Source organism: Tarenaya hassleriana, unplaced genomic scaffold (genome assembly GCF_000463585.1).
Source record: "Tarenaya hassleriana unplaced genomic scaffold, ASM46358v1 Cleome19, whole genome shotgun sequence".
Taxonomy (NCBI): Eukaryota; Viridiplantae; Streptophyta; class Magnoliopsida; order Brassicales; family Cleomaceae; genus Tarenaya; species Tarenaya hassleriana.
In genome coordinates this window covers 1562320-1583693 of record NW_010965304.1, presented here as the reverse complement: position 1 = coordinate 1583693, position 21374 = coordinate 1562320, and the positions used below count along the sequence as shown (strand labels likewise).

The window sequence follows — 21374 nt, the reverse complement described above, 5'->3', positions numbered from 1 at the left end:
CCCTCTTTCCGACACCCGTTTTCCCGAGGACGAGGATTCGTAACGAGAAATCCAATTCTGGTATTCCGGTGGCTTCATGCTCCCTCGCAATGGCTCTGGCCCTATCGTGGCTAAGTTTCACCATCTTCAGTTCCGATTCCTCAGCTCGTATCAGCATTGCGAGGTGTATCCGATATAAAACCTTGGAGATTAGAAGATTATTATTCTGCGACTGCCCAAATCTCTGCACGAGGCGAAGGAACTTTATTTGGAGATCTCCGATCTTAGCTAGCGGGTTGTTTTTCTTTTCCCTAAGATCGAACGAGGACTGAGAGACACCGGGCAGATTTTCGATATCGCCACTGGTTGAACATGGCGTGTCAGAGCGGATCACGGGTTCCGGCAAACTAGAGGCTTGAGCTGAAAACCGAAATATGAAAAGACGATATCAAAATAGTATTCAGACAACATCAAAACAGATGTAAATGGGAACTAAAAACCGATATGGATTGGGTCAGCATCCTGATTAAGGATCAGAAAGTGATCCAATTTAGAAGTGAATCGATTCTATAAGCACAAGAAGTAATCAAGTAGAATAAATCAGAACATACAAGAACACCGTTTCAGATTCTCATTGTTACTGATAAATTCCAACCCATGAACCCACCATATCAGTCATCATCAAAGAAGATAACAGCCGCTATTACCATCAATAGATAATAATCGTACGGAATGAAGAAAGATAAGATAACGTTACATTGGCCATTACGCTCTTCGGATTGGAGTTCCCCTCGGAGAAAATGGTCACTGCCTGAAAGTGGTCTTGTCGACGCCATTGAGTTGGATAGAGTGAAAACCCAGTCTCTGAAACCTTTCATCCCACCTGAACAAAGTTTACGACAAAAAAAGATGGGGAATTTCATCATTTTTAAGCTAATAAACGAGGATAGAACTCACTCATTACACAACAAACACGCCAACAAGCGAGGAACCCATTGTCTGAATCCACAGAAACTTAGTTTATACAGCTCCAGAACATGTTTTAAGAGTGAATAAAACCCGATTTAGTGTAAGGAATGAATCCATTTTCCAAATTCTCCTCGCAATGTAACGCATTAAGCTTAGTTAACCAATCAATCATCTCAACATTCAACATGGGATTGCTTAGTTCATCATCAACATGTGAAACTATTGACCATAAACTCAGGTAAGCAAAAACGCTCTTGCACTTGAAAAATTGAACCCAAAACCATTCTTTGCAGCGAATTTCAGGAGCTGGGGGATCCCACAAAACAAAGTAACAGACGAAAATCAGACAAAACCCACAAAATAACTACGGAAATGAAGCTAAGAGATCAACCCTAAAATCTAATCCAAGCGCAGGAAAGCAATTTATACGAAGAACAAGCAGAGGCATGAATTTCAACCGTACAATCTCTACAACACGAAACATCACAGACAAAAGCATCGAGAGAATCACTTGAGCACGAAATGGTTAAAACTCCCGGTAGTTGGTCGGAAATTTCAATCCGAAGCTTCACAAAAAAAGAATACCCAATCGGAATACAAAAACAAAACGCCCAGAGATCGATCGAAGAGAGAAAAAGGATTGACAAATTGGACGAAAAGTAATTTAAATTGAGAACACGAACCAGAAATTCGGATCCCAGATTGGTTCAGAAGGGGAGAGAGCTTATACGAGAGGAGGGCTTGTTGGCGATGGCGTCCGTACGGTGAAAGTGAAACCGAGAGAGACAAAAGGCTGAGAGGAGAGAGGATCAAGATAAGACAGAGAGAGATTGGTCGAGAAATCCAACCATTTTTTTGTTCTTTCTTTTCTTTACGGTTGTTTGGTTGTGTGACCACGCACACGAGGAAAAAAAACACAAATAAATCAATAAATGATATTTTTTAGAAAATCTTGCAAGTTATTAAATATCTATATAAAATATATTTAAAATTTGTTTTATATATAAAAATGGTTACGAAAAATCAAATTTCCGCTGCAAATTTTAAAAGAACGCGACAAAGATTACAACTCATCAAAAATCTTTTTTTTTTTCTGAATTGTTTTCAGTAATAAAAGTTTTCAAAAGCGATATTATTCTTCGGTTTATCCTCCTCCTAAGCGCAAATACCTCAACATTTAAAATGTGGGATACTCGAAATTTGGTATACCTCTATACAACAAGTCCCCAATCGGGTTCTAAGGCTATGCAATAATCTAAATTTGGTTAGTTCAATCGGTGAAACGAGACATAAAACGTCTATTCCGTCCCGAATTCGAATCTCAAATTTGTGAAGGACATATATATATATATATATATTCTAAATCATATAGCTGATCCGACCCGAAATTAGTCTGGATTTTGGTTCAAGATATTCAATTACAAAAAAAAAAACACGGAGGTGAACATGGGTGGTCGCCAAATTTTTTGGATAACCCGACCTAGCACTCGCTCCCTCGAGTTCCTCATCCGAAGTATTTCGGTCTCATTCTCATGATAGTCGGGTATCCGTGGTCCAAATATTCGGTACTTGGGGACGGGTACTCGATGGTCCTCGGGTTTTGGGCAAAAACACTAGTAAAAGAGAAACTGAACCACAAGAACGTCATTTGAAGACGAAACGGATGATAATATAAAATTCGACGTTTTAGTTCGTTTTTTAAATAATAAGAGGAAAGTCTTGCGGCGTGGCCTTATGACATCGTGGTTTGAAGGAGGCCAAGTCTTGCGGCGTGGACCGAGCTTCTTGTTTCCTGCTGCTAATTTTGCACGTGGGTTGAATATTTCCCCTTTGGTTCAGCTGATTTTCAGTTTGTAATCTACCTGTCGTTAGATTTTGCTATAAATAGGACAATAGAAGATTCATGGCGGGCCAAGTAAAGGAAGCTAAACTCTATTTTTCTCTATCAGAATCTGAATGAAGTATGGAGAGGAACGAGATAAGGGGAGGGACAGTGGCTGTGGCCATCGACCGAGAAAAGCCGAGCCACCTCGCTCTCAAATGGGCCGTCGAGCATTACATACCGCGGAGCTGGTCCATAAAGCTCGTCCACGTCGTCCAGAGATCGACACCGAGCAACGATGGACCTCTCCCCGACGACGACGAATCCGAGAGAAAGAACAATGCCAGAAGAAGCTCTGATCTTATGTTTCCTGCGCTTCGCTGCCTTTGTCTACGGAGAAACGTAAGTTCTCGAGACGGGTTTCGAACGTTTTTCTTGACGTGATGGTGTCTTTTGACGTTATTGTCGAGACATCCGGATTCAGATTTTCGGCTACCCGTCAAAATACCCGGCTACCCGACCTGTCCCCACCCCTAACTATCACGAGCTTTCTGCACTTTTCCTCGCAGATACAAAGCGAAGTGGTGTTACTGGAGGGACAAGATGTGGCGAAAGCATTGGTGGAATACATCGCTCAGAATTGCATCGGTACATTTGTGTTAGGTGCCAGCGTAAAGAGGAGCATTACCAGGTCTAATCCATTTGTCCGAAACTACGTTTCTCTTTATGTTGTTGTTCGGCTGGACGTCGATACCCGAACCCGCGAGTATTTGTCCTTCGGTATCCGAAATTTGGGAACTCGGGACCTTCATGAGATCGTAAATGGATTTTTCGCCAATGGGAAACCGGGTTCAAGTTCGGATACCCGACTTTTGCCCATCCTTACTCGTCGAAATTTCCTATACCAATAGTTGATTTTGATGATTTGTTCTGAAGGCTATTCAAGGGAGAAGACATTCCAAGTAATGTTATCAGATGGGCACCGGATTACTGCAGTGTTCTTGTTGTATCAAAGGGAAAGCTCTCAAGCGTACGGTCCGCAACCCGTCAAATACCTCGATCGTTCCCGACATCCGCTGCTCGAGACACTTCCTCGTCACCCCATCTCGTTACCGTTCACGAGGCTCCCTCTGAGATGTGAGTTTCCTACCTGAAAATTTCAGAAACCATATTAACATTCTCAAGTGTATTCCATTTAGCAATCTATGGTGTGTGTGTTTTTTGTTCAATGCAAGGTCATTGTCTAGAGAAGATTATGTTTTGCTGGAGATTTCATCTCTGGATCCCGATACCGATTCTGCTGCAGGGATAAGCACGGATAGTTCGCTCTTATCGTTCTACAAGAACCTCGGGTCTCGAAACATGTCGGGGATTTCTCGTGTAGCGAGTATGGATTTGAAGCTCCATGAGAAATCCAAGTTTTCGGTTGATCTTTCCGGCTCTCTTGATATGCCATCAATCTCAGAATGGGCTCCAAAAATAGATGCATCCTTGGGAAATGAGGTAACGGACTTCGTTTTCGTTTTCTTGGAGATTTCGCGTCGTTTAGCTCGGAGAAATAGGATCAAATCAGACTCCTGTTTGCCATTCATGTTTCAGGAGGAGGTTGAGTTCGAGACGAGACGAGTGAAACTCGAGCTGAAGCAGATGACGGAAATGTATCACGTCGCATGCAGAGAAGCATCAGCGGCAAAACAGAAGGCTTCGGAGCTCGAGACGTGGAAAAAGAAAGCGGAGAAAAGGATTCGGATGGCTGAAGAGATGACAATGGCGATTGTCGAGATGGAGAGATCGAAACGCAAGGAAGCGCTCGAGAAGGCGGGAACGGCTCAGAGGCTCGTAGATATCGATGTTCGGAGAAGGGTCGATGCCGAGAAAAAGGCGGCGGTGGAAATTTACGAGAGGAGAACGGTTTTAGAAGCTGTCGGAAAGTCTCGGATCGTTAAGAAAGAGAGCTTACTCTATATCTCGGTCGTTCTGTTTCTGTTGTATCTGTATTTCTCTATGTTCAAATGAAGAGAAATAACTCTGAAACAAAAAAAAAAAATGTCTTCTCCCGACATAGATTTTGTGGATAGGAGCTTGTTTTTGTTGAAATAGGAAAATGAATATGTGATTGAAGAAAATATTAATTTTAAGATATGATTAGCAATAATAATGGACATAATGTTATATCAAATATTGTATATCGATCTTATTTATTTCTATTTCCTTTTTATTTCGTTTCATAGTTTTCCTATAAATATGTGAGTTATTTTCATTGTAATTCAAGAAGAATAAGAGATGTAGCAATAAAAGTAATTTCGTTCCTTTCTATTTGTCTTATTTTCTTTTCGCATTTTATTTTTCTACAGTTTTTATATCGATCTGTAACAAAAATGTCTTCGAAATTGAACGACCGTTTCTTGTCACACAAGAAACAACTCTGAAACTCATTATTATTATTATTATTATTATTATTATTATTATTATTATTATTATTATTATTATTATTATTATTATTATTATTGACAAAAAGAAGTCAAACCTATAAACTCTAAGATCAATCGAGGTGCTATGACAAAAAGAGTTAAAGGTAAAACTTCAAAGTCAAGCGAAGTGATTTGAAAATGGGTAATACTCTCTAAAAGAACTAAATTTGGTGCTTATGGATTTTTCAAAAGACAATGAAAATATCTATGGGTTTTTATCGCATTATCTTTTCAAGATTGATTTTTGCATTCTTTCAAAATCAATCTTGAGGGGTAATGTTGAAATAGTAAAATGAATATGTGATTGAAGAAAATATTAATTTTAAGATATGATTAGCAATAATAATGGACATAATGTTATATCAAATATTGTGTATCGATCTTATTTATTTCTATTTCCTTTTTATTTCGTTTCATAATTTTCCTATAAATATGTGAGTTATTTTCATTGTAATTCAAGAAGAATAAGAGATGTAATGTTGAAATAGTAAAATGAATATGTGATTGAAGAAAATATTAATTTTAAGATATGATTAGCAATAATAATGGACATAATGTTATATCAAATATTGTGTATCGATCTTATTTATTTCTATTTCCTTTTTATTTCGTTTCATAATTTTCCTATAAATATGTGAGTTATTTTCATTGTAATTCAAGAAGAATAAGAGATGTAGCAATAAAAGTAATTTCGTTCCTTTCTATTTGTCTTATTTTCTTTTCGCATTTTATTTTTCTACAGTTTTTATATCGATCTGTAACAAAAATGTCTTCGAAATTGAACGACCGTTTCTTGTCACACAAGAAACAACTCTGAAACTCATTATTATTATTATTATTATTATTATTATTATTATTATTATTATTATTATTATTATTATTATTATTATTATTATTATTATTATTATTATTATTATTTCATGAAGATTTGTTTCAGATTTTTATTGCTTAGAGATTTTGTTTCTTAGAGTAGAAGTTCCTAAATCCTTTTCCCTGAAATATAACCGAGATTCTGAATTTCACCTAATCATATTGGTTTATGCAAAAAAAAAAAAGGTTTGGGCGTGTATTGTTAGAAAAATAATAAAATAAAATAAAAGTATAGAAATATATTTTTGAGATATAATCAAACTTTTAATGATGGAAAAAAATGTGTGTATTATTTTCTAAAAAATATTAATAAAATCACAGGGAAGCTCCTACATCCAACGGCTCGTATTAGTCTCAATTCAAATCCGCCGATTTTTGCCCCTACTTTTCTCTCTCTCTCTCTCCCCCGCTGCGAAATTCTGGATTTTCTTGCTTCGAGGCCGTTCGATTTCTCCAGCAAATCCGCCATGGAAGGAGGTTTTTTCTCCGTTTCTTCTCGATGCTTTTGGGGATTCGTGATTTTTCGTTCGATCTGTGTTTCTGATTCGTTTTCTCAGTGATTCCCTGATTTTCTTTGGTTTCCTGTCAGATCGAAACCCCGAAATCTACAGCGACAATGCTAAGGATTCTCGATTCCGAGACTGGTAAGCGTTTACTTTGTTTGAATTGGGAATTCAGTAGACAAAACCACAAGTCTCTATCAATGTCCTAACGATATTACACGATTCAAGACTGTAATTAAGGCGGACTGTTCACTTTCTGAAACAGAACACTTGTATATGTCTCTTTCATCTCTTTTCTACGTTTCATGGACGTTTTCTTACTACAAGATCTTAGTTCTATCTATGCAAAAAAAGAGATTCTAAATAGCTTCATAAGTTTCGTGAAGTTAACTGTTGTAGGAGATTGCGATATTCCACGGGTTCCCAAATTGGGAAAATGTTTTCGAGTTTAGGGTTTTGATTCTCAAGTTCAGTTTCTAACTTGGCTCCAACCTCTTGAACCGAACTTAAACCATAGATGAGTTATGTGTAATAGCCCATCAAGCTTGTCCGAAATCAAACCCAAGCATTCGTTATACTATTTTTGGAAAAGGAAGGTGAGCCAAAAAAAAAGACCAGACACGTAAAAAAAAAAGCATCACCAAAAATAGGAAACTGTGGGAAACCACAAGTGAAGAGCAATGGACAGAAATAATTACCGAAATGAACGAAGGATCGCTGATTAGGGTTATAAGTGTAAGAGGAGATCCATCGTTTTCAAACTGCTTGCATGAAACAAAGGAAAGAAAAGGGAGAGCAAAGCGTTTGTTCTTGTTTCTTGTAATGCAAGCTTCTTCTTCTTCTCTTTTCCATTCTCTCGTAGCATCCTCTTGAAGAGGAGCTCTTGAGAAGGAGAAGGAGGAGGCAGGAGCCAAGCCGAGCCGTCCATCGGGTTTTCATTTCTTTTATTCTTTTATATCATATCTCTCTTCGAAAAACAAAACAAAAATGGCGTCTGATATTTCATGGGAAGAACTCAAGAACGAGAGCATAGATCTCGTAAGACGGTTTCCGCCTCACGCCTCTTGTTTGATTCTCGGTTTCATCATCCCTTTCGCTACAGATATGCAAAATTTTCATATTTTTAAGTCACTTATGCGAGTTTTGTACGCTGATGTAGGAGAACATCCCTGTGGAAGAGGTTTTTGCACAACTGAAATGCTCGAGGGAAGGTTTATCGAGCGAAGATGGGAAGAAGAGGCTCGAGATTTTCGGCCCAAACAAGCTCGAGGAGAAATCCGATAACAAGTTTCTGAAATTTTTAGGGTTTATGTGGAACCCTCTGTCATGGGTCATGGAATCCGCGGCCATCATGGCCATTGTTTTGGCCAACGGAGGAGGAAAGCCGCCGGATTGGCAAGACTTTGTCGGTATCACTGTCTTGCTTATCATTAACTCAACCATCAGTTTCATCGAAGAAAACAACGCTGGTAATGCGGCGGCCGCTCTCATGGCAAATCTTGCCCCCAAGACAAAGGTATAAAAACACAAACTTTGATAAGAACTCTCGTGTTTCAATGTCTGTACACGCAAAATATTGCTCTTTCATTCGCTTGAAATGCTCACACCAAATAAAAAATATATTATTACATACACTTTGGAATTACGTAATTTCCGATTCGCTCTATCTCTTGGCTTGAAGGTGTTAAGGGACGGGAAATGGGGCGAGCAAGAAGCCGCAATTCTGGTTCCTGGTGATCTAATCAGCATCAAGTTGGGCGACATTGTTCCCGCCGATGCTCGTCTCCTTGAAGGAGATCCTTTAAAGATCGATCAATCCGCTCTCACCGGTGAATCCCTTCCCGTAACCAAGATGCCAGGTGACGAGGTTTTCTCGGGCTCAACCTGCAAACAAGGCGAGATCGAAGCAGTTGTTATCGCTACCGGTGTCCACACCTTCTTTGGCAAGGCTGCTCACCTTGTGGACAGCACAAACAACGTTGGACACTTCCAAAAGGTGCGTATAGACTAAAAAACATCGATCATTCAGACAATATCTTTCGGATTTTCATCTTTTCTCGCTGTTGTTTCAGGTTCTGACAGCGATCGGTAACTTCTGCATCTGCTCAATTGCACTGGGAATGCTTGTCGAGCTTGTGGTAATGTACCCTATCCAACACCGAGCATACAGAGATGGTATCGACAATCTGTTGGTACTTTTGATCGGAGGAATCCCGATCGCGATGCCGACAGTTCTGTCCGTGACAATGGCCATTGGATCTCATAGACTATCTCAACAAGGTGCTATTACCAAGAGAATGACTGCCATTGAAGAAATGGCTGGCATGGATGTCCTTTGCAGCGACAAAACCGGAACCCTAACTCTAAACAAGCTTACCGTCGACAAAACCCTAATCGAGGTCAGTGCAACGAGATCCCCTACAGTCTCATATACACATATATATAACAAATATACATGATTGAATGATTTGCCACTCTCTTTACCTTTTGGGGTTGATACTTGCATTTGCAGGTGTTCCCGAAAGATTTGAATACCGACGGTGTTCTCCTTCATGCGGCTAGAGCCTCAAGGACCGAGAACCAAGATGCCATTGACGCATGCATTGTTGGAATGTTGGGTGATCCGAAAGAGGTACCTCATCTTTCTCCGGTTAAACATGATTTCTCGTCTTTTTGGATTTTTTTTCTCACGAGCACTTGCAGGCAAGAGCTGGAATCACCGAGGTGCATTTCCTGCCCTTCAACCCTGTAGAAAAGCGTACCGCAAACACATACATCGATGAGAATGGTGGTTGGCATAGGAGTAGCAAAGGTGCTCCTGAGCAGGTAATGACAAGACAACAAAAGATGATTATGTTTTTTCCCCATCTTCTGTTTTATCTTGTTGTACCTGAAACTGAAGAAGAGTTTTTCTCGAAATCAGATCATCGACCTTTGTGAACTCAAGGGAGAGATGAGGCGAAAAGCCCATGAAATCATCGACGGTTTCGCAGAACGTGGACTCCGTTCTCTCGGAGTAGCCCGACAAGTAAGTTATTGTCATCTCCTTCAGTAAGATCTTCAATCCATGGAGACTTTTGTCCTGCACTAGTAAAAATTTATGTCAATCCAATTTTCAGACAATACCAGAGAAGACAAAAGAAAGCGATGGAAGCCCATGGGAATTCGTCGGTCTGTTGCCGCTCTTTGACCCTCCGAGGCACGACAGTGCCGAGACAATAAGACGTGCCCTTGAGCTCGGTGTCAATGTCAAGATGATTACAGGTGATCAACTCGCCATTGGCATAGAGACAGGTCGTAGACTTGGCATGGGAACCAACATGTACCCTTCTTCTTCACTTCTTGGCACATCCAAGGATGGCTCACTTGCTGGTATCCCCGTCGATGAGCTCATTGAGAAGGCCGATGGATTCGCCGGAGTTTTCCCCGGTATATACATAAAGATTCAGTATCAAGATTCAGTTTTTCTGAAGATTCATCCATTTTTCTCACGATACTTTCTTTGTTTCTACAGAACACAAGTATGAGATTGTGAAGAAGCTCCAAGAAAGGAAGCACATTTGCGGTATGACTGGAGATGGTGTGAATGATGCTCCGGCTTTGAAGAAAGCAGATATCGGAATCGCGGTGGCCGATGCAACTGATGCGGCCCGAAGCGCCTCGGACATTGTTCTGACAGAGCCAGGATTGAGTGTGATCATCAGTGCAGTGTTGACGAGTCGTGCCATCTTCCAAAGAATGAAGAACTACACCATCTACGCGGTTTCGATTACGATTCGTATCGTTCTCGGGTTCATGCTTGTTGCTCTGATCTGGAAATTCGATTTCGCGCCATTCATGGTTTTGATCATCGCGATCCTTAACGACGGAACCATCATGACAATCTCTAAGGATAGAGTGAAACCCTCTCCTGTCCCTGACTCTTGGAAACTCAAGGAGATTTTCGCCACTGGCGTCGTCTTGGGAACCTACATGGCCCTTGCCACAGTGCTCTTCTTCTGGCTTGCTCATGACACCGACTTCTTCTCTGTAAGCACAACACAATATCAAACACATACGTATTATCCGCTCGTCGTTTCTAATGAAGAAATCCAAATGAACTTGCAGGCAACATTCGGTGTGAGGTCAATTCGAGGGAATGAGGAAGAGCTCATGGCAGCTTTATACCTTCAAGTGAGCATCATCAGTCAAGCCCTTATCTTCGTTACCCGATCAAGGAGTTGGTCATTTGTGGAGCGCCCGGGGCTTTTGCTCGTTATAGCCTTCATCTTGGCTCAGTTGGTTAGTAGTAACCTCTCTAGTATCCACAATTCCCGAGCATTTTAGCGTACGTTTTTATTCTGAAATGTGCTCGTTCTCTCCTTCTATCACAGCTGGCTACTTTGATTGCCGTGTACGCACAATGGGAATTCGCGAGGATCGCAGGTTGTGGATGGGGATGGGCCGGAGTTATCTGGTTATACAGTATCGTCACATACGTTCCTCTCGACATCCTCAAGTTCATCATCCGCTATTCTCTCAGTGGCAAGGCCTGGGACAACATGATCGAAAACAAGGTGAAAGAACATAAGATCACTTCAGAAAAAAACTGAAAACTATGTAGTCATAAATTCATACTCAGACATCTTCATCGTTGCTTTTGATGTTTCATAGACGGCTTTCACAACGAAGAAAGACTATGGAAAGGGAGAGAGAGAGGCTCAATGGGCGTTAGCTCAACGTACCCTTCACGGCCTTCCTCCTCCCGATGCGATGTTCCATGACAAGAACCACGAGCTATCGGAAATAGCCGAGCAAGCGAAGAGACGGGCTGAAGTTGCAAGGTAAGCAGTTTCTTCAAGCGCACATTCATGGAGATCAAGAAAATTTCCGGACTTACTAACAAGCGGAAGCTTTCAATCGGTTTTGCAGGCTGAGGGAGCTTCACACTCTCAAGGGCCACGTCGAATCCGTCGTGAAGCTGAAGGGACTCGACATCGATACAATTCAGCAACACTACACTGTCTAAACAAGATCAAAGTCTTTCCAATGAATGTTTATTAGTAACCATAATCATTGTATTCTCATTCCTTTTTTCATTTATTTATCAAAACAACTGTAAAAGAGAGCTTAATCGAGAGATGTTTTGCCCATGGGACCAAAAATATAGTCGTAATACGTAAAAGAAAAACAATCCACTTGCATTTTATTTCTGTTACTGCAATTCCTGATCCAAAAAAAAAACAGCCCAAAACGCTCAAGGTCTAGAGTTTTTGTAGTAAGAACACGGTTCATATGCATATCATCACAGTGAAATGCAGTTCCAAATACACGAGCTATATATACCCGAAACCCATCTATCTTCCTTATTACTTGGCCAAAAATATCAGAACCGAAGATCAGTGAAGGTATCCAGCATGTTCAAGGTACCATATTGCCGCTTCAGCAGCGTGCTCAGCTGCGCCTTTCTTGGTCGGTTTGGCTGCACCATAGCACTCCAATGTCATATCAGGGGTGTCTTCTATTACTATGATAACCTTGTACACGAATCTGCATTTACATGTGATAGACTACGTGAGTAAATATTACTCGTAACGCAAAACGTTGAAATGCTCAATAAAATCGGTTTTCTAGGTAGTAAAAGGCGAAGAAACTGTCCAGACAGTCTTGTGTTCAGTTCATGTTTTCTTTTTCATGTTCACGTCTTCGGCATAGATATGATAATTTGAGTGCAGGTATTGGTAATACCGTATTACAGATCAGATTGTCAAGAGATGAATCAATGACGGATGTTACTTACGATTTCAAGTGGCCAGGACCTTCCTCCTCGCAACATTGGAAATCGGGTGATTTCCAGCAATGGGCAACGCATATTTCGTGCAGGAGGGATCTTGCTGTTTTGTTATTTGATCCACCTGTTTGGTCATTACATAAGATTAACTAAGGAAACTGACCAAATCTACCACTATTAAATCGATATATACAAAAACTCGTAATAGCAGTAAGATAATAGAATCTGACCTTTAGTTTCTGAAGTTTTCGGCATACTTACTTCACTGACAGTTTGTTCAGAAAGACGTTCTCTTGTTTCAGACAACTTCCCGGTGATAACTGGTTTAATGCGATACGAGGAACCTGCTTCATCAGCCTTGGTCTCTGTCACGACGGGATAACTTTGAAAAGATTCTTCCAAATTCAGATTTCCAAATTTGATGACATCAAAATCCGTAACATCTACAGGTTCTTCATCGTATCCAATCAATTCAGCTTCCATTCTGCTGCTATCCTTCAAAACTTTCTCCAACGGGTTAGTTGCTGTGATGTAGCCATGAGCCTGCGTATGAATAATACACAATGAGCTCCTTAACAAACCAATTTCCATGCACGAAAAAACACGGTCAGTCCAAAAATATAAACCATGTCATGTCAGCGAAAATATACCTTCAGCTCCATAACAACAATCTCTGAAGCCTTTCTCGTGCCTTCTTTTTTGCTTCGACCGATCGCAGAAGCAATAAAGCTGGAATCCTCCTTTGTCAGTTTTATTGTAACAGAAAAACCGCCATTCACTTTCGTCACCGAAGTTTCTTTATCCCATTTCCGGGACTGGGTAAGTTCAAGCAGCGCCCGAATGGGACAGAGTTGCAAGTTTGATGTGATTTTTACTGGATCTAGAAGTGATAGCATCATTGTCCAAGCTTTGTTCAAGTTGAGCCCTGAGTCTAGAAGCATAGCCCCGAAACAAGATTCGACCAAGTCGCCGAGGACCTGCATATAATTTACGACAGCCATATTAAATTGTTCTTGTGATCCACCAAGGTGAGGGGTTTTTCACATGTATTGGATCTGCTGATCAAATGAGAAGTTAAAGGAAAAAGGAAGGCATAAAACTCTAGATGGCATTATCATCTGATTTGGAAATCATCCGAAAAGAGAAACAAAATAGCTCAAATATAGTGATTAGAATCGTGGGGGCGTGTTAACCAAGATGTTCAAGAAAGCAAATGAGAATAATGAAACTGAAATCTGCTATATCTTAAATTTCCTTAACTGGGTTCGTAAAAAAAGCATTATTCATGGAGAAAGTAAGTACATAGATTTCCCATATCTCCATAGCAGGGGTAATTCTTTGCTTTACTTAGCATAACCAAAAACAGAAAACAAAAACAAAACCGCAGACAAAGTTGGGAATACAATTTTCTTACGAGGATTCGTGATCAAGCAAGTTGCTCAATCGACACGATAAAACACAAACTTGCTTCCGAGCACTTGGAAGTAGTATTCGATCGATTATGTGTTAATCAATATTCGATTGAAAGGAAAGAACCGAGCATACCTTTGGACATTTAGGAGCTTCAGATAGTCCACTTGCTGGTGGTGACATAGTCAAGAAATCAGTATAATCTTTTATAGCTCGACGGAGAAAATCGTTGTCGCAAAAAAGAATTCTGTCCAGCGAAAGACCGACGGCAACATTAGCAAATGCCTTGTTATTTACTGAGAGTGATCGCAAATCTGTCAGTTCACCGGGTTTCAGATTCGGATAGACCGTGAAGTAATAGGACGTGATCAAGTAGTCGAGAACAGCATCCCCGAGAAACTCTAATCTCTGAAACAAATCCATCAACAAAATATCGGTTTCCGTATATGAGTAGTAAAAGTAACAAAAAGACTTGCAAGAAGAGGAGGAAGAAGATACATACCTGGTAACAGCCTCCTCCATGGCGGTTGTAAGACGGATGGACAAAGGCTTGGAGAAGTAAACCTTTGTGGAAAAACTTATAACCAAGAAGGCCCTCGAGGGCAGGCAAATCGATGTCGGCGGACAGCGGCGTGAAGATTTTCGTTTTGACGCAAGCATCAATTACTTGCACGGGTTCAAACCCGACATCTATCCCGATCCATCTAAGAAATGCAATTGCGCCTTTGAAGCCAGTGTCAACTAAAAACGCCCCGATAAGAGCCTCGACCACATCGGCTATAGTTTTCTTGTGTAAGATACAATGGCCTTTACTGCATCGGATTTCATCAACACTCGGGTCCACACGTGCAAGATCTCCGTGCAAAGAATGTATTTCTTTTGCAGCTCGATTATCACAGGCTACTTTGCATGGATGGCCAAAAGCAAAGAACTGACAAGGATCGAAGGGTTGGTCACGAATGTAAACCTGGAAGAAGTCGAGATGTAAAAAAGTGACCGGAAATTGGAAACAAGTAATATAAAATTACCAAGCATTCTTCAATTCTAAAACAAGTGATTCCAAGTTCGTACGATTTAGCATTTATAAACTGTATGCCTGAGCATGGATGGTTTCTGATTGCAAAAGGACTTCAAACAAAATATTAAAATCACCTGAAGATTGCTCCTAATTGCAAGGTTGAATAAGTTGCGATTTTTAATAATATTAGAGCGTCTCCGAGTTAGTTCTCCCTCGTCAAGGTTAGGATAGAGTAGGAAAAGCCGCCGGCTGACGACAAATTTCAGAAATGCGTCGCCGAGAACCTCGAGCCTTTCGAGAGAAAATCGTTCCTGGCATTTTTCGGTCGTAAGTGCCTCGAGTACCTGCAATTATCCGCTTATTCAGTGACAGGAAAAGGTTCATGCATTGGCAAATTCGATGAAAATCGAGCATTTTAAGGTCAGGTTATACTCTGTGACCAGCAACTTCAGCGGCCTCGGGAATTGAAGCAGAAAGCATATCTCTCAGTTCAATCGCTACGAGTAAATTCTCCAAACGATGCATGACTGATGGTAGCAAAGATAATGAACTTCCAATGTCTTTAGAAAATCCTTTTATCTTCAATTGACAAAGCTCAGGAGGAATCTCGATGAAGTATTCCTCAAGTTCATGCGGTCCTGTCTTTCCAAAAGTGAGAACATTAAGCAATAAATGAATGAGTGTATATATATATATGTGTGTGTTTGTGTGTGTGTATATATATATATAAAATGTGCATGCATGTATGTGCATATGAATTTGAAGCCGTATGGAACAGATTGATAGAGAAAAACTACCCAAATTCCTCATTTTCCGATTGTGAAGTAAGTTCCGTAGATGAAAAACTGGTTTCGCGAGTAGGAGAGGTTGATTCGGGCGCTTGAGTTCAATGCCATACCTAGTTTTGTACATATAGATTAGAATTTGATGAACTTAGAGAAAAATAATATGAAACCAAAGGCTTAACTCCTAACCAACTTTCTCGCATAAGCCATAATGCCTGGTAAGTTATCAGAAAAGAACGTAAAATAGAACATATATCCAGAGTGAGAGCAAGAAAAAAGTGCAAAATACCCAAACTACCTGAGAAAAATTGCTGTCAAAATCGTCGGTAAAAATTAGGAGTTTAGAAGCTTACTTTTTACGAACCCTCTCCGCATGGCTTTCGTTGCTTTCTCTAAATCGGCTGTGACCATTTCTTTCACGGAAAACATCAGAAACGAAGTAAAATAGCTTGTCGTGTATAGCAAAAACCAAACTGTTCTTCACGTCATTAATACTCCAAAACCCATTTGCAAGATTTACATGTAACCCTGGTGGAGGAACTACATCTTCTACAAGATCAGATGGAGCCTTGAAGATTGGAGATGACATACATTTTTTGATAGTCACCCAATCTACACTTATAGGTCTTCTAGTAGCATGCACATTAATTGGAAGCAGAAGGTAGAAGGTAGAGATACTCGTTAAAGAGGAATCCGATATTCCTAGAGGAACGAATTCTGGAATGAGCTCTTGCCGTTCAAGAATAGCTTTCAGTGCAACCTCCTGAAAAAGCTCCGCCAGCCGTATCTGCAATGGCAGTAAAAGGGTAAGATAAACAGTTCACTCAGTAAAAAATATTATTCGGTTAAGGCAGAAAATACCTCATCGCTGTTGAACTCGGTGATTCCTCTTGCAAGAAGATTCACATAAACAGATCTATGATGGGCAAGGTGAAGGTCAAGTTCCATTCCCTCACCCTCCAATGGGAGAGGCGACTTTATGAAGAGACCGAAATTTCTGTAGGCTCTATCCTCAGGAACAGGCACAAACTTTATATAATAAGAATGAAGACCCACACAATCCATTGAATTATCCCATTTTTGTTTAAATAAGGAAGGAACCAGCATTTCGTATAGCTCATTACGGGATCTTTCTTGACCTGGTAAGAAACAAAATAAGAAATTTTTGGGAAAAAAGAAGAAGGTTATCTTATACATGCAAATAGCATAGACAACCAGTTATGCACCTTCAATACTATCTGAATCAGAAGCATCGTCTATAAATTCGTCCTCGATCTCATCGTTGGACTCTGGCAACAAAAATGCATTAAGTACACCCAGTTTGTGCAACTCTCCCACCGCCTTCAGACAAGCATCCTTCTTAGCAGCTTCACTAGAAGGTTGAGGCAAGCTGACAATTTTGTGGAAAGGAGCATTGGAAGGTAAAACTAAGTGACAAATGGTTCCACTTAAATCATCGACAAAAAAGAACTCGGGCTTGGGGAGAAAAAACCTAGACAGAAGACAATTAAGATAAAAGACGGAAACTGAATTAGCACATTGTTCTAACATAATTGAATTTCAAGGAGTAAACAATTTTCCAACAAAAAATAGAGACATACTCATCGTGTGGAAGCTTGGAACAATAACGGTATAGTAGGGCAATGCTAGATCCAGCACTGACTGAAGCCCTTGTTTGATCAACTCTGTAGATCTTCTCATCAAGTCTAGGAAAGGTATCCTTTGTCGTTCTGGCAGTAATTTCCTCATTCATTTGATCTTCGTCGTTTTTAAAATTTTTAATCAAATCCATTTCTTTCTGGCTGGCCCTGCATGAAAAAAAAGAACGATTTTCATCAGTGCATGAAAGGATAGGTACAATATTATACACATGGTCTTATCGGGCATTTCCTTCAGTGCACCTGTTCACTAAGAACGCATATTCAGACTGAGGCATTCGAGCACGGCCTCTTGATTGGATGAAACTGGAAACGGTTTCTGGAAGATCAAAACGTATCACGAGACAGCACGTTTGGATATCAAGGCCTTCTTCACCAACTTTAGTGGCGACCAAAAGATTCAGCTGTAATAGAAAAGGAGTAAAATATAGAAAATTAGCTCGAGCTGACTTGATGGGTTGAGCCCTGGATTGCTAACTAATTTGATTAAAAATGTTAAAGCATCACCTCCCCAGATCTGAACCTTTCAAGTATCGCGTTCATACTATTTCTCGAGATGCTTTTCAGTCCACAGTTGACCCCGACGAGGAAATCAGATTTCCAAGAACTTAGAAATGTCAGGTTCTTTAGTATGCATGTCAAAGACCTTGCAATCACAATCCGGTTGACAAATATTATACACTTCATGTTTGGCTGTAACCTGAAAGGAAACGAGGGGAAAAAAAGGAAATTACAAATTGCCATGATTGTGAAAGAATTCTACACTACGTAAATAGTAAACTCCGGTGCCCATGTGAATGTTGATTAGAAGTACGAAATTATTTTGCCAATTGCTTAAGAAAAAAGATATGATAACTTCTCGAGATCATCCCGTGGGCATAAACCCATCAGTATTCTATCTTGTAGGTTTTAAATCACATCTTAGAAAGAAAAAAAGACTGAAACATATAAATAAAAAGACGGGTTATCCTGGACTAGAACTTCTTCCATAATGCATGCTTGCCATCTATACGGCAAATGAAATGATGGTTGTTCATTCATTGATTTATTTCACTTATACATTCTTTGAAATGTTTCCTAGGAGAATATGGTTTAACGAAAACATTATATGCCTTGTTTTATGCAATTACCCACCTGAATGAGGAAAGAATTCCAATCAACCGTAGAAGCTTTCTAGAGAAAAATGGATCCTTTAAAACCTCTACACTGGACAATTTGGATACAACCTCATCTACAATCACAGCAAAAATGAGACAACCACCCTGGTTAATAGCATATCCGCATGCAAATGAAAAATGAAGAGAAACACGGACAATCTTTTGGGAAATAGGAAGGAAGATTTTAGTGATATAATTTCCAGACGATGATATATGATAGCATAGAATGGCATCATATCATACCCTCAACAAAATCAGAAGAGAGGGCTCTTGCAGCCAGAGAAAGGTACATATCGCAGGGAGAATGATCATTGGACATTTGGTTCTCTCCCATTAGCTCCTCTCTCGCGCTATGATCACTGTTCAGTAGAATTCTAGTAGCCTTCAAAGAACCAACAATGGAAAATATTAGCAGATCATTAGATTTAATCTAATCACGGAAGGCACGAGAACAAGAATCATATAAATACCACAGGATGTAACATAGTATCAAGGCAGAAAATGAAGTATTTTACATATTCAGGCTACTTTTCCGAAATAAAGCAGGAAAAATCACACGGGATCACTCTCGAGTTTCTTTTCTAGGAATTTTTCATATGTTCATGAATCAGAAATTATCTCCGGAAACATAGTGAAGACTTCCACTAGAACAATTCACTTTCGCCTCGTTTTCCAAATTTTTTTCCTATTCTATTCCCTCTTGTAGATCTAATACCATTAGTTGTAGATTCAACACCTACTACTACTCCTTAATCCGCATCTTGTAGACTACCCTAAATCACTACCAGAAAAAAGGAACTCAAATAAGGAAGCTTAGTGAAAGAAATGGAAGCTATCAAATTTTCCAACCAGCTGATAAGGGTAATCGACACCAATTGCAAACAGGCAAGTAAACAAATACCATAAAAATTTTAAAATAGAAACTCGTTAAGGCAGAGAACAGAATCTAAATACTGATCATGCATGAAGAAATACCTGAAGTGCTCCCCAGAGGCCGAGGCTCTCCAAAGTGGAAATTATATTGTCATGTGTTCTCTTGAGAAGTTTTTTCATGTTCATGAGGCTCTGATGACTCTGAGTGTTATCTGTTTTTCCTTTTAGCGATACTACGCACTGTTCACATATGGAAGAAACATCAGCACGTAAGATCTAGACAATGAGCCTGAAGAGATATAACGACATGTTAGAACAAAGACCTGCCGCTTGATTTCCTCTAGCTTATTTTGGTATACTCCCAGGTTTGAGCAAGATGCATCATCATTCGTAGCTGAGCCATAATAATATACCCTGACAATGGGAGATGCTACAAAACTATCCAGCTCGTCGTTGTTTTCCACTGAATAAACCTATAGGACCAAGGATAAAAGAACGGTAGAACACTGTCTGGGAAGTCTAACTCAATGATGGATATCGATATAGCATAAGTACAGGAAAAAAAAATATGACCTGCTATAGCTTGCATCAAACGGTTGGTTTGATGCTCTTTGATAGATTATCAATGAAAATGTGTTCATAGCTAATAAACCTTGAAATCAAGACTTCTGAAAATCTGAACGTACCTTGGCATTGAGCAAAGTTTCGAGGCCATTTATGCTCTTTGCTAGATTCTCTTTCTGAAAAGCTCCTGTAAAACAGGTACACCTGTTAAAAACTATATCGTAGAAAGAAGAAAGATGAATAAATATTACACTCATCAGCTAGAAAGCTACAAATCTGAATTGAAAGAATATATGCCAAAAGAAACCAACCCAATAGCTAAATCTCTAGTATATACTTCCTATGTTACATATGTCATCTGGTGTCTGGTTTTATCCTTTCTCTATTAAAACTACCTGGATAACGTCAATTTCGTCGTACCAATATATTCACCTTTCCTACAGGTACATGCATACGTAAACTTTCGACGATCTGAATAATTGGTTACATCAAATAGTTGCAAAGAAAACAGGATCGGCACAGTAACTTCGTCCAGATGCATGATCCAAAGAAAGGAAGAACTTCATATTTCCTCGATCGTTCCCAAGAAGACACAAATATAAACCAAACCATGAAATGTTATATGATCACTTAGTCCATAAGAATCTCACCTGTTCAGCTTATGCTTGTATAATAAATTCTCATCTTTCGTAATGGAAAAACAATATAGATTTTATAGAATCAGGAATGTACTACTCATAAAATTGGAGCTCGGACATTTAAAAAGAAACGCTGTAATAAGGTTATACTGTTACCGAATATGATCGTGTCTACTGAAAACCAAGACAAAATATTGAGCTATCATCTATCTCAGATAATACTGCATGTGCTATACCGACGTTGTCATACACGTATATTGAATGATCCCTTGCTTTAGCACCCGAAAAGTTTAATTTTCAGCAGATTCCCTCAGAATATGAATATAGCATCCAATTGGAAATCTTTATCAACAATGGCTGGTGGCAGCAGCCATAAGAACCTAATTCTTGCTTTTAGTGATTCATCTCCGGATTTAGAAACTCGTCTATAGGAAAACACGGTACCCTAATTGTCCAAATAGGGGAAAAATAAAGACAGAGTTTCAGGAAAGGCAACCCAAACTATTCCTCTCATACTTGTTTTGGTTCACTGCATGGCCCAAACCAAAATAAATTTCATATGGTAAACAAATATCAGTATCTGCTTAGATTCATTTATTTTTCCATCTTACCGGGAACAATATATACTATTACGTACTGAATGCTTTACGCATCAATACAGGAAACATAATCTTTTGATATAGAAAGCATTCATGTCAGTAATATGTAATCAGCGTCAAAATTAAAGTTGGGACTACCTTTGCCTACAACTGGAGATGCAGTCATTCCAAATATACGAGGAAGTTTTGAACCATTTGTTTCATAGAACACCTGTGATTTTATCGAAATGAGTCAACTTTAAGCTGAATCTTATATGTCAATATCATTTTAGGGAAAGGTCGACAGTT

The 21374-nt window shown here is 39.6% G+C and overlaps 4 protein-coding genes across 6 annotated transcripts in view; 2 read left to right on the top strand and 2 right to left on the bottom strand.

Moving 5' to 3' along the window:
* LOC104811021 (translocase of chloroplast 90, chloroplastic) overlaps window positions 1-1805 on the bottom strand; it is a 3925-nt gene extending 2120 nt beyond the window's left edge. Inside the window, exons 1-3 of one of the 2 annotated variants that reach the window (XM_010537550.2) lie at window positions 1632-1805; window positions 737-862; window positions 3-399 (exon numbers count right to left, since the gene is read on the bottom strand). In XM_010537550.2, coding sequence (XP_010535852.1) covers window positions 3-399; window positions 737-857 — 518 coding nt within the window. In that variant the 5' untranslated portion in view covers window positions 858-862; window positions 1632-1805. Of the gene's footprint in view, window positions 1-2; window positions 400-736; window positions 863-1459; window positions 1605-1631 lie in introns of those variants that run through there. The other variant, XM_010537551.2, reaches the window with a different exon arrangement.
* Window positions 1806-2911: 1106 nt separating this feature from the next.
* Window positions 2912-4867, top strand: LOC104811290 (U-box domain-containing protein 51). Its single transcript, XM_010537951.1, has 5 exons — window positions 2912-3172; window positions 3340-3461; window positions 3707-3907; window positions 4006-4273; window positions 4370-4867. The coding sequence occupies exons 1-5, from the start codon at window positions 2912-2914 to the stop codon at window positions 4784-4786; spliced, it is 1269 nt and encodes a 422-aa protein (XP_010536253.1). The 3' UTR covers window positions 4787-4867.
* A 1647-nt stretch (window positions 4868-6514) lies between these two features.
* On the top strand, window positions 6515-11746 carry LOC104811018 (ATPase 8, plasma membrane-type). Of its 2 annotated transcripts, XM_010537548.2 has the most exons (14): window positions 6515-6588; window positions 6701-6755; window positions 7774-8130; window positions 8296-8610; window positions 8687-9013; window positions 9127-9246; window positions 9318-9440; window positions 9538-9642; window positions 9734-10043; window positions 10129-10643; window positions 10722-10895; window positions 10988-11170; window positions 11268-11437; window positions 11526-11746. In XM_010537548.2, exons 3-14 carry the CDS (start codon window positions 7924-7926, stop codon window positions 11620-11622), a joined length of 2646 nt encoding a protein of 881 aa, XP_010535850.1. In that variant the 5' UTR covers window positions 6515-6588; window positions 6701-6755; window positions 7774-7923; the 3' UTR covers window positions 11623-11746. The 2 variants fall into 2 exon arrangements, with proteins under 2 accessions (XP_010535850.1, XP_010535849.1); XM_010537547.2 differs by lacking the exons at window positions 6515-6588; window positions 6701-6755 and adding an exon at window positions 7376-7652.
* Window positions 11747-11773: 27 nt separating this feature from the next.
* Window positions 11774-21374, bottom strand: part of LOC104811019 (dicer-like protein 4) — a 10325-nt gene continuing 724 nt past the window's right edge. The window contains exons 3-23 of the mRNA XM_019202287.1: window positions 21225-21297; window positions 19972-20036; window positions 19609-19758; window positions 19388-19525; window positions 18656-18794; window positions 18390-18486; window positions 17763-17955; window positions 17499-17659; window positions 17199-17405; window positions 16824-17089; window positions 16459-16736; window positions 15951-16384; window positions 15610-15710; window positions 15245-15450; window positions 14947-15156; window positions 14297-14761; window positions 13930-14202; window positions 13035-13361; window positions 12615-12927; window positions 12394-12508; window positions 11774-12143 (exon numbers count right to left, since the gene is read on the bottom strand). Of these exons, the coding sequence (XP_019057832.1) occupies window positions 11993-12143; window positions 12394-12508; window positions 12615-12927; window positions 13035-13361; window positions 13930-14202; window positions 14297-14761; window positions 14947-15156; window positions 15245-15450; window positions 15610-15710; window positions 15951-16384; window positions 16459-16736; window positions 16824-17089; window positions 17199-17405; window positions 17499-17659; window positions 17763-17955; window positions 18390-18486; window positions 18656-18794; window positions 19388-19525; window positions 19609-19758; window positions 19972-20036; window positions 21225-21297 (4362 nt within the window). The 3' untranslated portion in view covers window positions 11774-11992. The remainder of the gene's footprint in view (window positions 12144-12393; window positions 12509-12614; window positions 12928-13034; window positions 13362-13929; window positions 14203-14296; window positions 14762-14946; window positions 15157-15244; window positions 15451-15609; window positions 15711-15950; window positions 16385-16458; window positions 16737-16823; window positions 17090-17198; window positions 17406-17498; window positions 17660-17762; window positions 17956-18389; window positions 18487-18655; window positions 18795-19387; window positions 19526-19608; window positions 19759-19971; window positions 20037-21224; window positions 21298-21374) is intronic.

Excerpts from the sequence above, each read along its gene's own strand:
- LOC104811290 (XM_010537951.1), top strand. The coding sequence starts at position 2,912 with ATGGAGAGGAACGAGATAAGGGGAGGGACAGTGGCTGTGGCCATCGAC. Across the intron at positions 3,173-3,339 it reads GCCTTTGTCTACGGAGAAAC|ATACAAAGCGAAGTGGTGTT; the intron begins GTAAGTTCTCGA and ends TTTTCCTCGCAG. Across the intron at positions 3,908-4,005 it reads CACGAGGCTCCCTCTGAGAT|GTCATTGTCTAGAGAAGATT; the intron begins GTGAGTTTCCTA and ends GTTCAATGCAAG.
- LOC104811018 (XM_010537547.2), top strand. The coding sequence starts at position 7,602 with ATGGCGTCTGATATTTCATGGGAAGAACTCAAGAACGAGAGCATAGAT. Across the intron at positions 8,611-8,686 it reads ACGTTGGACACTTCCAAAAG|GTTCTGACAGCGATCGGTAA; the intron begins GTGCGTATAGAC and ends CTGTTGTTTCAG. Across the intron at positions 11,171-11,267 it reads ACAACATGATCGAAAACAAG|ACGGCTTTCACAACGAAGAA; the intron begins GTGAAAGAACAT and ends GATGTTTCATAG.